The sequence below is a fragment of the Parasteatoda tepidariorum genome, chromosome 5, assembly GCF_043381705.1.
Source record: "Parasteatoda tepidariorum isolate YZ-2023 chromosome 5, CAS_Ptep_4.0, whole genome shotgun sequence".
Lineage (NCBI taxonomy): Eukaryota > Metazoa > Arthropoda > Arachnida > Araneae > Theridiidae > Parasteatoda > Parasteatoda tepidariorum.
This window is the reverse complement of record NC_092208.1, coordinates 9,008,816-9,025,364: the sequence shown is the minus strand read 5'-3', so window position 1 is coordinate 9,025,364 and position 16,549 is coordinate 9,008,816. Positions and strand designations below refer to the sequence as shown.

At 31.2% G+C, this 16,549-nt stretch overlaps 1 protein-coding gene across 4 annotated transcripts in view; it reads right to left on the bottom strand.

Moving 5' to 3' along the window:
- The window catches only part of LOC107443910 (heterogeneous nuclear ribonucleoprotein R), a 34,202-nt gene that overhangs the window by 11,707 nt on the left and 5,946 nt on the right, over positions 1 to 16,549 (bottom strand). For all 4 annotated transcript variants that reach the window (XM_016057936.3, XM_071180966.1, XM_016057935.3 and 1 more), the window contains exons 3-10: positions 14,125 to 14,348; positions 11,282 to 11,392; positions 11,024 to 11,200; positions 8,453 to 8,588; positions 5,665 to 5,870; positions 3,538 to 3,833; positions 1,341 to 1,414; positions 1,057 to 1,250 (exon numbers count right to left, since the gene is read on the bottom strand). In XM_016057936.3, the coding sequence (XP_015913422.1) occupies positions 1,057 to 1,250; positions 1,341 to 1,414; positions 3,538 to 3,833; positions 5,665 to 5,870; positions 8,453 to 8,588; positions 11,024 to 11,200; positions 11,282 to 11,392; positions 14,125 to 14,348 (1,418 nt within the window). The remainder of the gene's footprint in view (positions 1 to 1,056; positions 1,251 to 1,340; positions 1,415 to 3,537; positions 3,834 to 5,664; positions 5,871 to 8,452; positions 8,589 to 11,023; positions 11,201 to 11,281; positions 11,393 to 14,124; positions 14,349 to 16,549) is intronic.

Genomic DNA, 16,549 nt, shown 5'->3' with positions numbered 1-16,549 from the left:
ATTTACCTAATTAATTAAGAAACAAGCGATCACAAAGTCAGTCCCCACTGAAAATAATCTACAAGAAACGATATCAAAGAAGAAGAAAAAAACTAAGAGGTGCGGAAACGAACATGCGAGATCACGATATATGTTCTCAAAACTGATTCTACCGCTCATCAATCAAGGCCATTTCAATATAACGATACGTACATCGCCTTCCTCAGCGCGAGTAGGCATCCTTGCGTGTCTTGTATCGCTATTTCGTTCGTCTTCTTTACTCGACGGCTTAAATCAGATTTTTGATGCATCACCTGGAACGAAAGTCGCTGTCTCGGCATGCCGATGCAGGCGTTAAATCGATATGTCGCGATATATCGATTTATAGCCCAGTTCTAATTACACTATACTTAAAAGTTTTGCATTGCTGATTTTTTTTTAATTATATCCAGGCACAAAATTACATTTATTCAACACTTCTTAAGAATTAAAAACTTTTTTAATTTGTTAGTTTATTTGCTTTGTCTTTTACTGTTTCTATTATATTGCAGCATATGAACAGAATATTTCTGACAGACTATATTTTTCTGGACAGTAAGTAAGATAACTAGTAACTTAGAAAACTTTGATTTTTAACATTAAATTATATTTGAAGAACAATTAACCATTTCAGTTTCTCTGTTTATTAACTTCTTTTATCCTCGTTATTAAGACACAGTATTTTTTAAAGAGCGTTTCTAATGAATATTCTTTTATCACTTTTTTTTTTCTAAAAATATGGCATCGCTAAAAAGTACATCTTTTTTAGAGTCAAATTTTTCGTTTGAAAATAGGGAACAATTGCTTTAGTAGAGCCTCCTTTGGCATGTTGAAATAGATTGTGGGTTTTTTTACTCCGCATTTTCACGAGTGTTGACACACCGACAGGATAATCCCCAAGTACACCCTATACCAATTAATTTTCAATGACTGTGCGGTGCAATAGGTTTGAGTCTGCAGTAGCAGAATGGCATAAAACGGAAGGAAAAAATTTAGAGTTAGCTATACAAGCTGTAACAAATTGCAAAAGATTCTTACTCGTTCTGGGGGTGGTGGTGGACCACGAGAAGAAGGATAAGGCCTTGGAGGAGAGTTGAAGCCATAATCAAAACCGTAGTCCTCAAAAGGGGGTGCATAGAAATCTTCATAGTAAGGGGGTTCACCATAACTACCGGCATCATTTCCAGGAAAATCACCAAACCCTCCTCCTCCATAGTAATCGTAATCATAATCTAGGAAAAACACATGTCATTAGCATATTTAACATTACAAAAAAAAACTTTTCTTAAAAGAGATGCAAGAAAAAATGAAAATGGCAATACCATAATTTCTGGGAGCATTAGGAGGCATTCGTCCCCCTCTGCCTCGAGGAGGTGTAGGTAACATTCCAACCATCCTACATAAAAAATAAAAAAAATAAAAATTTACCTAAGAAGTACAGATTTATGACTGTCAAAATAAAACATTCATGTTAACCTGATTTAGAATATTTTTTTAAATGAGCTATAGTATTATTATGAAATTTGATTAGATGAGAAAAAGCTTTTATTTTTTAAACAGCATTCTACAGTTATTTATTTCACTAGTTAATTGTCACAGAGGGTATCACTTTCCAACTCTTTTTCAGGCTAATAAATAAAATAAAAACTTATTTACTGTTAAATTATTAACCATTTAATTTAGGGCCTAGCTTGTTAAATCCCTAATAAGCATAATTATAATTAAGAAAAATCAGCGCTCAGTAAATTAGAATGAAGAGTTGCATTAAATTGTTTTTAAATGTAAATTTACCCTACTTTTGATATTTTTTTTTATCAAATATTATTTAAGATAAGGTGAAAAAGATTTAAAATGCTTTACTCCCAATTTCTCAGCTGCTTCTCTAGCTTTTTTCTGTAACAGTGGTCTTGATACTGGATATTTATTGCTTCTAACTTGAGAAAAACCATATCTGCCCAATTAATTTTTTAAAATGCAGAAGAGCATTACAGAAAAAATCACTTAAGATATAGAATATTTTATGAGGTTCCAATATTTATGTAAATTCATTTAAGAATTGAAATATTAAATCACAAAAAAACTAAGTCATTAAATTTTTTCCCCTATTTGTTGCTTCATAGCTCTTACTTATTTAAACACTATGAATTAAATAGCCAGAAAATTGAAACAAATAAAGTAAATTGCAAGAATTAAAGAAAATTAAAACAAGTAAATAAATAAATAGAATGAATTGGATGGCCCATGTGATTAGAATGAATTATGTCAAAACAATAAAAAAGATATTGCTTCCAAGAAAGGGGGGGAAGCCAAACTGCTTCATATTTTTCTTTCACATGGGCTGGAAGAAATTCTAATAGGACATATTTTCCTTGAAGAAAAACTCACAGCCCATGGATCAATAGCAGGGTGCATAGCCAAATTAGGGTCTTTTAGGGCTTTTAAAAAAACGAATATAAAAAATAAGCACCTTTAAAAATACTACACACCATGAATAGTCATCATAAAATTTTTTTTTTTTTAAGGAATCTGAACTATTATCTGACGCTGGGTTGCTGAGCGGAAGCGCTTCACACAACAGGTCCCTGGTTCGATCCTCGGGCCGGGCAGGGTTGACTCAGCCTTTCATCCCTTCAGTGGGTCGATAAATGAGTACCAAGCATGTAGGGAACTGGGGGTTCTGCGTTCAGCTGACCGGAACATCTGCTCCACCCCAGAGCCCAAGAAAACTGAGATGGGCACAGTAGGCCTTAGCCCTCTAGGGCTGTCGCGCCGCTGAGTTTAGTTTAGTTAGAACTATTATCTAAAATGCACATGCGTAGTTATCCTTATAAACAAATTTTTTTGGCGAAAACTTTTCTTCTCATAACAAATATTTTGAATAAGAATCTGAAAATTTATTNAAACTGCTTCATATTTTTCTTTCACATGGGCTGGAAGAAAACATTCTAATAGGACTTATTTTTCCTTGAAAAAAACTCACAGCCCATGGATCAATAGCAGGGTGCATAGCCAAATTAGGGTCTTTTAGGGCTTATACAAAAACGAATATCAAAAATAAGCACCTTTAAGTACTTTTTAAAAATACTACACACCATGAATAGTCATCATAAAATATTTTTTTAAAAGGAATCTGAACTATTATCTGACGCTGGGTTGCTGAGCGGTAGCGCTTCGCGCCACAGGTCCCTGGTTCGATCCCCGGGCCGGGCAGGGTTGACTCAGCCTTTCATCCCTTCAGTGGGCCGATAAATGAGTACCAAGCATGTAGGGAACTGGGGGTTCTGCGTTCAGCTGACCGGAACATCTGCTCCACCCCAGAGCCCAAGAAAACTGAGATGGGCACAGTAGGCCTTAGCCCTCTAGGGCTGTCGCGCCGCTGAGTTTAGTTTAGTTAGAACTATTATCTAAAATGCACATGCGTAGTTATCCTTATAAACAAATTTTTTTGGCGAAAACTTTTCTTCTCATAACAAATATTTTGAATAAGAATCTGAAAATTTATTAAGAAAGCATACTTACATGCCGCCTCTGCCAAGAGTTTGCATCATTCTCCGTTCCCTATTTCTAAGAACCTCTTCTTTTTTCTTTTTATCTGAGGGTGGTTTGGCCAGAGACACTTCCAGTGTGGATGCACCAAATTGTTTGCCATTAAATTCTTCCATAGCTGCGACTGCAGGTTCCCTTTCAGCAAAATGAATAAAAGCATAATCCTTGATCTTTTTTACTCTTTCCACTTTACCGTGAGCTTCAAACATCTCCTTCAACTTATCTTCTGTCAATTCATTAGTTAAATTACGAGCATACAACACTTTCACCTAAAAAACATAGAATCAATTTCAGCAAGAATGTTTAGGCGTCATACATTGAAATTGAGTCAAAGCAGCCTAAGGTGACGGGACTAAAGTTTCTCACTGCAGCGAAACCTCTCGGGAGTGACCACTCTCCGTTCTATGGTGAAACGGTCGATTATGGAAACTGGCCGTTTTTAGATGTTACCTCCATTGACAAAGGTACACGATTTAAGTACGGAACAAAGGTACATGATCTTTCACAAACTACTTTAATTTCAGTCAATTTTGTGCGGAAATATCACTTTTGTTGGCATCATGACAAGAAAGATCTTTGAAAATTTAATGTCTCTAAAAATGATTCCAACAGTGTAGTACAATTAGGTGTAAAAACAAATTTACAAATTATGTCTTTTTTTTTTTTTTTTTTTTTTTTTTTTTTTTTTTTTNTTTTTTTTGTTTGTTTGTTTAAGTTGCACTCAATTTCATATCACAAAAATTAGTTAGGTTTAAAAGATGAGACGAGATTTGTTTGAGATGCTTGTTTCTTCAAAAATAACTTTTTTTCCCCTTCCTAATTTAACTTTCAACTATAAAAGTAAATCATTGATAGCATCGTGTATAGTGCAATCAGACTGCAACATGAGGTTGTATCTTCAAAAAGAGCTCTTCTAAATAAGAGCCTCACACAAATAATTTGAATACTTTTAAATCTTATTTCCCATGTTTCCTTAATTGAGGAAAAATTTTCTTGTAAAATCATTAATGACGCATTTTAAAAAATTAATGTCTTCATCAATTTAAATCATTGATATTTGAAAAATTCGAAATTCCAAATAAATTATATGAATAATATATTATAAATAAATTATATGAATAATAATTTAAATGAATAATTATATATAAGTTTACTTTTATGCCTAATCACATTTACTATTCTAAAAGAAAAAATATTAAAAATTTTTCAAATAAATTCTAGTTCTAATACTTCTAAATAAAATATACAAGAATTTATAGACATAAATGTGATGGATGATTTTCTGAACTTCTAGACCTTGGTATTTCCAGTAAATTCCAGATCGCGGCTAGCAAAAAATCAGAACTTTTTACAGAGCACAATCTTTTCTGCATTTGGTTCTTGACAATTGTCAGCAATCATGAAATTTTGAATCATGTAAAACGAGTGTTCATATGCTGCAGACTATACGCCGAAAAAGATTGGGGTTGAATTAATTATGAAAACGTTGAAAAGAACAATGTGAACTATGTCTTTTTTCATAATTCGAAGCGAAAATCAGCATAGTAAAGTAAAAATCTCATTTTGAAAAAGGGAAAAATTAAGCACTTCTTAAAAACACCCTATGAAAAAAAGCACTTTTCAGGGGTTTTAAAAAAACGAAAATAAGTACCTTTAAAAAACGTTACGCAACCTGCCAAAACGCTTTCTTTAACAAAAAAAGTCTATGGAGAAAATTTGTACCTCCAAAAAGTGGTGGTAATCAGAAGTGGTCTTTCCTGGGTGTTTCACTCTATCAGACTTGAAGTAGCTTAAGCTACCAGACCTAAACCTACAGTTAAAAGCTGATGATTGTCTAATATTACACCATAAGATAATTTAACAAGCTGAAAGCATTTTAATTTCCCACAAATAACAACTTTTTCTACTTCAGTTCGCTTAATGGAAACAATTATTTAAATATCTTGTAGGTATACCCAACCAAGTAAAACATGCATTTAAACCATTTCTGAGAAAAGATGGGATTTATACATTTTGCATATTCCCAATACTATAAAAACCTAATCTAATTTCAAGAAAAACTTTAAATATTGTGATCAGTAAAAGAGAAAATGGACTTACCTTTGACATTGTTTCATCATCAGGTTCTTCCTGTGGATCAGCCCAATCCACTATAATATCACAGCCCCAAACTTTAAGACGGCCAGTGCCTAACTTTCTTTTGCCTAAAGAAGCTGCTTTATGAGATTCATACTCTAAGAAGCAGAAGCCTCTGTTTTTTCTTTTATCGTCAGGAGTACTGTAGATTATGACCTCGGACAGTCCAGCTGAAAAACAGACAAATAAGTTTACTTAAGGAAAAAAAAAACATGTTTTTTCTAACAGAATAACAATTTAATTACTTAGATTTGGCAGTAATAATACTAGGCATTCAGTGGACCAAAATAAATATTTTCATTTTAACCAGAATAATATAATTAATACTTAAGAGTGAGTAGACCAATAACATAATTTAAAAAAAAAAAAACTAAATTGTACCCTTTAAATTGAAACTTGTGATTTTAATTGAACACTGAGACCAGTTATTTTATTAGAAAAAATTGGCAATCCATTGTTTTACATATTTTTATATAAAGGACATAATCATACATAAGAGTAAATACCCTAATCCTTTCACGCCAGTATAAAACACTCACTCCTGGCCATCACATATTACAGTATCTTCACTACAGCGCGAGAATCTCGCTTATTTTTTTCTTTTCTCGCATTAAAAAATTATCAACGCGAGAAGATCGCGCACTCTATTAATCAATTTCAAAATGCTCGAATTTTGGAAAAAAATTCCTCTTATGCCATTTTGAATAAAATCCGTTTCACTTTTCTTCCTTGATCTTTCATTATTTTCAACATGGATCCCTGTTATCTAGCTTCCCTATTTACCAGTATTGTTCAGAACTGGTGCCAACAGCAGAAGGACACATTCACATTTCAGTAAAACAGCAAAACCCCCACTATCCTGGACAAGTAGTCACAAAACAGACTGCAGGACTTAGCGATATGCGGGTGCTTGCAACTCCCTTCGCAAAAGAGTTAATGAATTAACACTAACTACTATATAAACAGTCTGTTAAACCAGATAGGAGGGATTAAATTGAGTCTTTCAGTGTTAGATTTCATAAGATACTCAGTATAGCGTAATAAAAACTTTCCTCAAAAAAATTAAGCACCAATAAGTTATTTTGAATACTAACAAACCATTGTAATTTTTTTTTAATTAACTTATTTTTGAGCAAAAGCATCATTACTGGTAAAATACTTGCACAACTTGTTTTTATAAATGTTTTATTCAATAAATAAGGGTTTGCAAGTTGTCATAATGACGACTGGTGGCCGAGTGGCTGCACTTTGTGCCACAGGGTTCAATCCTCGGGCCGGGCAAGGTTGACTCAGCCCTTCAGTGGGTAGATAAATGAGTACCAAGCATGTTTGGGAACTAAACACTGGGTGTTTCGCGTTCGGCTGACCACCTAACCAGAACATCTGCTCTTGCACCTCAGAGCCAAAGGTCAAGAAAACTGAGATGGGCACAGTAGGCCTTGGCCCTCTATGGGCTGTCTTGCCACTGAGTTTAGTTTAATTTGTTATAACACACATACATTAGAGTCTATAATGAGACCTTCAAAACTCCAGGCATCTGTCTGAATCCTGATCTTAGCTTGGCACAAGTCAGCGTGAGAATCTTAGCGCCCCTGATTTTAGTGGCAGCCCCAGAGGCAGTGTTAAGAACCAGTCTTTTTTCCATTTTCTCGATTTTTTTGAAGGAGCGGCTTGAGAGTTTTAAAAGATTTTTGTTTGTTTTAATCACTGTTAGTTTTGCATTTGTTTTAATTTTTGTTCAGTTAGTCCCATCACCTTTCATTTATAAGAAAGGTGAGACATTCAAGTCGCAAGCAAGGGAAATTGCACACAATGTTTTAGAATTTTTTTCCAGAGAAATTTTTTTTAAAAAAGCCCTCCTCCAATTACTGATGCAATAATCTTTATGAAGAACCTTTTTCCCCCCTATTACACCCTAACCTGCATTTGTATCTTCACTAAATAGGATATTCTGTACACACAAAAATTAACAATATTGAGAGGAGGGGAAGCTAAAAATCATTTAAGGGCAAAATATTTTTTTAAATAAATCAGGACAACTATGAACTTAATATTTTGATAAAAATAGAAGGATGCTGAATAAAAATCCAAATCCTTTGATACCTCAAATCCATTATATTAAAATCAGTATTCCTAGAAAATTAAATGTTCTGAACACATACATCCAAGAAAAAAAAATTAAAAAAAGGCTAAAAAAATCAGGAGAAAATATCCTCAAACAGGAAAAATGGGACAACTATGAATCCTGAAATTAAGATGTGAGCCACAGCTTTTATCAGAGCAATAACAAACTGTTTGATTACTGATCGTACAATACTCAAACATTCAGTATTCAATTGAAAAATAGCTCGTAACAACTACAGTAGTATATGACTTAATTTTTCATTCATGCAAAACTTAAATAATATTTTGTTCTTGAATTGTATTATAGTTCATTAGGAAAGATAATCATTTTTTCTAAAAAGGAAAGACAGCAAATTAGGTGATGACTAAACTTAAGTCTTCAAAACAGCAACAATTTAAACTTCATTTTAGCTTAAGTCTACAATGCTAAACTTTTACATATATATATAAACTAACTTTTTAATTACAAAAACAGCACTTAAAACAATGCTAAAAATAATAAATTTTCCAAAGAGAATATTTGTACAAATTATAAGGCCAAGACAATAATTTTGACCATAACACTTTAACAAAACAAGAATTTACCTGTCAAAAATTTTTATAAAATGTCAGGTTTAATTTTTCATACCTGTTAATTTACCAAATTCTTCAAAGATTTCGTCTTTGCTCTTACTCTTTGGGATGTTACCGACAAAAAGCCGAAGATTAGGAACTGATACATTGACTTTCAGATTCTTTCCACTTTTGATTTCATAATTATCCAGCTGAAAAGTAAAAACCAAAACTTGCCAAAACCTTCAAAATTTAGATGGCACATGCCGAAAAATTGAATTTTGAATTTCAAAATTGAAAATTAAAAAAATTTCAGTTCCATTTTCAAAAATTTTTATTGACATGTTAGCAAGAGCAGTAAAAGATACAATTATTTTAATATTTTTACAAATTGTAACACATGTTAATACTTAAAGACCAAATAAATTTTTTAAAATTCATTTTTGAAAAATATTTTGAGCTTAATGCAATACTTAAAGCTAATCTGCAATGTTTAGTACATAAAAATGGTTAAAATGTGAATTTTCTTTTTAAATTGAAAGCTAAAAATCAAATGGAAGATTTATAAAAAAAAAAAGGAAGATAAAAGAATACATAGTCCATCCAATCAAATAACCTCCAAAATGTTTATTTAATGAAACCACACCTGTTACGTAAACTTTACAATAAAATAAAGGGATAATGTACAGGTAACTTGAAATGTAAATGAGTGCAGAAACCTCTGTGTTCCAGAGTAGACATCCTTATTAGCTGTAATTGAAATGTTAGTATTGTCTTACATTGTTTTAAAAATTATAAGCTTTTTATTGGCAAATTGGGGAATAAAAATCAAGTCAGTCTGAAAGCAATTGTTAAAAACTTAGCTTTTTAAGTGAAACAGGATTTTTAAGTAAATGTTTAAAAAAAATTTATAAACTTAAAACCGAAAATGCTTTGGTAAATATAGAAAGATTGCCAAAATTTACATTTCATTTAAATATTTCATATTAAACATCTTTTACATTTTTAATCTTTAGCAGCTGTGACAGAATTGTTTCAGCTTTCTGAGACAAAACTTTCTACCACTAACATCTTTCTGCAAGATACTTTTAATAATAACAAATATATATGATACTATTTTAAAGTAAAAGCACTGTTTAAAAAACGAAAAAAAAAAAAGCTACACATTAAATGTAACTTTTTTTTTTTAAATAGATGAGCAATATTTTCGTATTTTGGAGGGAGAAAAACTTTTAAATTTTTTTTTTCGAATTTTGTGCATCACATTAAAAAAAAATTATGAAATCTGGTAGCAGTAACAACTGTAATAAAGATCGTCGACTGGGTTACTCAAATGCTTGTTTCGTTTCAGGATTCAATTGTTGAAATAAATAATGTAATAAAATATCGGATTTATAAAAACTGTCAAAATCAATAAATATAACTCCTACAAAAATTAATGGTCATTGCGTTAAAATGTAAATAATCACATACAAGATTCCAAGTCTTCATATTGTCAGACGACATATATTGGGACATTGAAAAACCATGTAAAAATCAATACCAGTAATCGCCAAAAATACAATCGAAACACTGTGGATATATGATACCATCAGCGTAAACTGAGCGGGTCAAAAGTTGACAATTTAAATTTTAAGTGTAGAAATAATATACATACAGAGAAATAATCAGAATTTTACAAATCCTGAGGAAACTTGTGGTACTTGCAATTAGAGCCTGAATTAGCTGATATTCAAGTCTTTACTAGCTTTAACTGCCAAAAAGTTAAAAAAAAATAAAAATTAAAAAAATAATAATAAAATTGCCACATTAAAAGTAAATTAAATGTAATAAAAAAGCATAAAAAAGATCAAGATTTTCTTTTTCAAATGTAAAAATCCGTAGCAATAATTATCCAAAGAATGATTGAAACACTGCATGGAGTAACTATGATATGGGCAAAAACCAAATGTATCAGAGTGATTTCTAGGATCCGCAATACAAACTTCACATGCCATAATAATATCGATATTTAAAAACAAAAAAAGCACAAGAATATCAATAACTGAGCTGGAAAAAACATTGAAATTCAAAAAATAATAAAAATTCCTAGCAATTGTGAGAAAAAAAATTCTAATAACACTTCTCATTTTTAGAATGGAATAGGTGCCAGTTGTGAGTGATAAAGTGAAGTTTTAAAAGTGTGATTTAGATTTTAAATTTTTAATGTGTACCATCAAGAGTCACAGCCATTTTATTAACGTTTCTTAAAAAAATAAAAAAAACAAGTACATGATTTCTAGAGCAAGCTAACTTTTAAACTCTTGCAATTTATAATTCTTCCTTTTATATTATTTATTGTCGATTTCTTTTTAATTCTCAAATAAGAATTAGAATAGAAAAATCACATTTCTATCCTCTCTGATGCACAAGAAAGTCATCTTTTGAATATTAGAGGCATCTTAAGAATCTTTTGAATATTCTGCAGGAAAAAAATCCTCAAAAAGAAAACCAAAATTTTTAATTTCCCAAAGAAAAAAAATCTTTCTGTAAAAACCATTTAACATTCAGCGGCAATTTCACTGTGATTCTGTGGGAAGAACTACTTTAATCTTAACAGGAATTTGTATTTTAGAACTGCACAAAACATTAATACCACAAATGTTACCTGTTTAACAGCTGATTGAGCAGCTTCTCTATTACAATAAGTTATAAATGCATATCCACGATTTTGACCAGTCAAGGGATCCATCATTAATCTTAAATCCCAAATCTGTCCACACTTTTCAAACACCGGAATCAATTCATCCTCAAATATAGTCTTAGGAATTTTACCAACAAACACCTAAAACGATTGAAAATCTGATAAGTAAGCCATAGTTTAAAATTAATAATAAGGAACTAAAGCTTAAAAAAATATACTCACCTCACAGCCAGCTCCAGGTGGAGATTTGTTGTCCCAGTCAGGTGGTGGTCCGCCATATTTACGCTGACCAGTAGTGACATCTAAGGTGTAGCCTGTTCTATCTAATATTGCCTGAAAATTTATGTAACTACTATAAATAAAAGCAAAAAAAAGAAAATCAAATTAATGCATAACAGAGCCAGAAAACAAACTGTGTCAGGGCTCTCTTTTGCTGCAAGTACATAATTCTGCGAAATAGAGTTAACAGTATTGAACAATTTGTTTTATTAGAAAAAGGTACTAACTAGAGTTCAGCATTTTTTTTCGATATTTATTACCCATTCGCAAAATAAGTTTTGGTTTGGATTTGATGCCGTCATCACACTTTTCAACTACAATAATCAAGAGTTATAGTAAACTGTGCATGTGTCGCCATTGCATGCAGTGCTATGGCGACAACTGTTTGATTATTTTTTTGTTCACTTTAAATTTTGTTATGCATTAAGTTGGTGAGTTTATTTTTGGGATATGGGACCAGAGAGATCCCATAAATGCTACTTCAGGGTTCATGCTCTACTATAAAAATAAAATTCAAGTACTTTTCAAGGACTTCTTAAGACTTATTATAAAATTCTCCAGGACTTAAATTTTAGTTAAAGATAGACTAAAATTTAAGAATTTAAACTAAAATGTTTTGACGATAAATGTTAGTCGATAATAGCAGTACTGAAAAATAAGACTTCCATTGCTCTCTCTTGATTTCGGAAAGTGATCTAAGTACATATATATAAAAAAAACAAAAACAAGGGTGATTGGCATCAAGTCGAGAATAAAATTCATGATGCATAAAAACGTCAGGTTTGAATTTTGCATTAAGGCTTATTTTAAGCTAGGTATACAAAGTCTGAATAAGCAAAGATTCGGGCAGAAGACGGGGTAGNTTTTAGCAAATTCCGGTGCAGTTCCTAATAATTAAAATTCCAAAAATCAGCCAAACAAACAATAAAATCAAATATCGGCGCTCGTAACGAAACGAGACTCCTTTCCACTCTATAGCAGAAGTCGCGGTAATCCGACTATCGTTCGGGCGGCTTGGGTTTCTCCAATAGGACTTCCCAAAAATTTTAGTTTTTGGAACATGGTCGGAAATTTTCAAAATTGAGGAAAAAAAGCGGATTTCCGCTTTTTCGTGGAAGTCTTTCATCCCTGCAACACATAATTTTTAAATAAGTCTAATACGAAGATCGATGATTAATATTAAAATCGCCTGAATAAGAATTGAGATTTTGTCAGAATCTGGCAATGTTCCCAATATTTAAAATTCCTAAAATCAGCCAAATGTACATGAAATTCTAAAATCAAACAGTACGTGTCATCATCAGAAAGACGGGAAAGTCATTCTCTCACACTTACGCGCGTCAAAAAGGTAAACATGAAATACTGGAAATAGGGCTGTTTTCCTGAGTTTTCGATACTTTTCAAGGTCATTTCGAAATTTTCAAGGATTTAATATCATTTTCAAGTACTTCTAGGGGCCCTTGAAAATCAAAAGGAAATTCAAGTACTTTTCAAGGCCGCGGGAACCCTGTACTTGAGTTGTGAATAAAGGAGAATCTCATCATTTTAACGATATTTTGGTTTTTAATGTTTTAATTAAGAATCAGAAATTCTAACCTACAGTCCAAATTGGATTATATATTTCAATACAAATTCTATCACAAATAATGAAAGTCCAAACCAGGGTTGGGTTTTTGCCATCAAAAACTGGTTTTTGACATGACAGTGGTAAAAACCGTCAAAAACCTACTATTTTCTTTAATTTATGGCATATAGCGGACAATATATTATTTTCACATAATTGCGTTTATAAATGAATGTTGTAAACGATTGATATTGATTTTGCAACTATATACATTCTTATAAAAGGATATACATTCGTACAGAAATATTGTAATATACTTATAGAAAATAGTGATACTTATTTTTATCATTATAGCTTAATTTGCAAAGGATTCAAAATTTTGCACTTCTTAATTGTTAGAAATAAACAAACAAACAAAAAAGCTTGGAGATATTAATAAATTCAAGAAGTAAAAAGAAGAATTTAAAACTTGGCATTTCTTAAATATTAGAAATAAGCTAAACAAAACTTTCAAAACTTGTAGTTACTAACAAACTCTAAGTCAAGAATGACTTGACATTCTTCAGTAATGTAATATGCCAAACAAAATGATGGTCAAAAATGTTGAAAATTTTGTTTAGTATCCTAATATTTTACTTCAAATAGTATGTTTTAATACAATCATGTTGGGAAAATGCAAGAATCTGTTCTTAAATATCTTTTAACAACTTTTTTTCTAATTTCATTGCCTAAATTGAATTAATTTTAAATTACAAGCAGTTAAACTCAAATAAAAATACAGTTTGACCAGAACTATGGGTTTTTGACATGACGGTAAAAACCATGGTATAAACCGGTAAAAACCGTCATGTGTCAAAAACTTGCCATCCCTGGTCCAAACTGATTGACACAGTCCCAACAGTTAAGAGTTGAAACAAGAAAAAACGATGCCAAGGCCTAAACTTACAGAGGCTTAAAAAGCCAGAGAGTTCAGGGTGGCGGTCAGTGTTTTTGCTAATTAATAATTTTAATAGTCATAAAATTTCCTACTTTGAGGTGTCTTTTTTTGTAGTTTCTACAGCCAATATGTGAATACAGGTAAAAGGAAAGGCCAATATGTGAATACAGGTAAAAGGAAAGGGAACAAATTAATTTGTTCCACATTATTTAAAGTTGAATAATGCTTTACTCTGCAGATTTGCCAAATTACTAAGGTGTTTCAGAAGCCACTAAGAATACTCACTTTAATCTTTTCCTCATCTGGTCCCTTAGCAGCAACAGCAGAAGCACCAAGTTTGGACTTTTGCCGATATGTCTTCATTATTCCACAAAGATAGGCGCTCTTGTTGGACACATGTTCAAGGCTACTTTCCATGAATTCCTTTAGCACAGATAAGGCCCCATCAACGGGAAATTCTTTTAAAGCTTCTAAAGCTCTTTCGTCTAATTCAGAATAAGTTAACTTTCCTGAAAGTGAATTAATCGTTTAAGTTGCATATTTTTCAAGCTTGTAAGAAAGTTTGCTTTTTCTGAAAAAAGCTGGAATCAACTTTTTTTTTAAAAAAAAAAAACAGTCTTCATTGGCTTTTTATATTTTATTATTTATAAATACCATACATGTATTTAAATTTTATATAATTTTGGAATCTAGAATATATTGCATTTCTTACAGTTAAGATGCTTTTTGAAATTATAAAAAACGTTTAGTTAAATTCTAACAAAAGGTTGAGCACTCTGCACTTAAAAAAAAAAGTTCTCTGCATTGTTATACTCCCATGGAGTTCTGAAAATATAGAAGAACAATGAAAGCACAATGATTTTTAGAATTATATATAATTATTTCATTACATTTTAATATGGTCTACATTTTTTGGGGGATGATTAAAAGTTCATTAATAAAGATAAAAAAATTTTTACCTTTTAAAATTCATGTTTAAAACTGAGTCAAAATTTCTAGTGATTATTTATTAAAAATTTAATTCAAGGTAACAAATTAAACGAAAAGTTACACGTTTTACTGTTACGCGACTTAGAATTACTTCAAATTTTTTTTCCTCCAAATTAAAATTATGACATTTCACAAGACATTTTACCAAATATGTACAATGATTGGCGATTTCATACGCTACCAGTGGCGAACCCTGATGCATTTCAAAGAATTTATGTCTTCATAATGAAAAATTAATTTAAATGAAAAATTATGCATAAGTTTACTTTAATGTCTAATCATATTTATTATTCTACCAGAAGAAATATTTACAAATGAAAGAGATGCAAAGTAAAAATTATAGTTCCAATATTTCCAAAGAAAATATACAAGAATTTTTAAACTTAAATGCAATCGATAAGTTCTTGAAACTTCTAGATCTCAGATTTCCGGAAACTTCCAGATCACGTTAAGTGAAAAATCCGGATTGTGAGAACGAAAACCAACATTGTAATGAAAAAACTCATTTTCGAAAAGGGAAAATTAAAACACAATAAAAAAGCATCTAAAAGGGCTTTTAAAAAATGAATATAACAGGCATGAAAGTGGACAAAAATAAAAAAAAGCTGAACTTTTACAATGCAGGCCACTGGGAGGAGAGAGGGGAGGGAGTGTTCTATATGATACTGAGATTTATAAAAGCAACTTTTAACTATGCTGGGAGATTTTTATTTAATATTTAAAGTGGCAGAAGCATTTAGCCAGTTAACTTCAAATTTTTTTAAATATAATTTTAAACCTGTGACCACTACTATATTAAAAAAAATTAAGCAATTACAGGAAGGCACGACTATTAAATTACTTACTAATGAAAAATATACCACATCTTTACAGTAACTAATTCAAAAGAAAACTTACTTCTACTTCCTTCAAGAATCGCGATTTTGGATTTTAAAATCACATGAATATGAATCGCAATTTTGGATTTTAAAATTGCGTGAATATGAATCACAATATTGGATTTTAAAATCGTGTGAATATGAATCGCGATTTTGGATTTTAAAATCGCGTATTTTGGATTTTAAAATCATGTGAATATGAATCACACTGTTGGATTTTAAAAATAGGAAAATACAAATTGCAATATTTAATTTTTAAACCACATAATTAATTAAGAATCTTAATGCATAATTTTTCGATCACATGAATACGAATCGCAATGAGTAATTTTTAAATAGCGTACAAATAAGAAAAACGACATCTGATATTACAACTCGGTAATAACGAATCGCAATATTGGATTTAAAAATGCGTGAATACTAATTGCAATGTCGGATTTTTAACTCGCGAGAATACAAATCGCAATATTGGGTTTTAAAAACGCTTAAATACAAATCGCGATATTGGATTTTTAAATTGAGTGAATAGGAATTGCTGGTACGGCTTTTACATCGCAACAAGTAACTTTTAAATCAGTTAAATACGAAAATCGCTGATTGATATTAAAATCATCTGATTAAAAATTGCGATCTTAGCAGATTCCGCCGCAGTTCCTAATATTTAAAATTCCAAAAATCAGCCAAACTAAAGAAATCAAATATCGACAGTCCGAAATGAAACGCTTAGACTTCTTTCCACTCTATAGCGGAAGTCGCGGTAATCTGACTATCTTCCGGGAGGCTTGGGTTCTCTAATTGGACTCCCCAAAAATTTTAGTTTTTGGAACATGGTCGAAAATTTT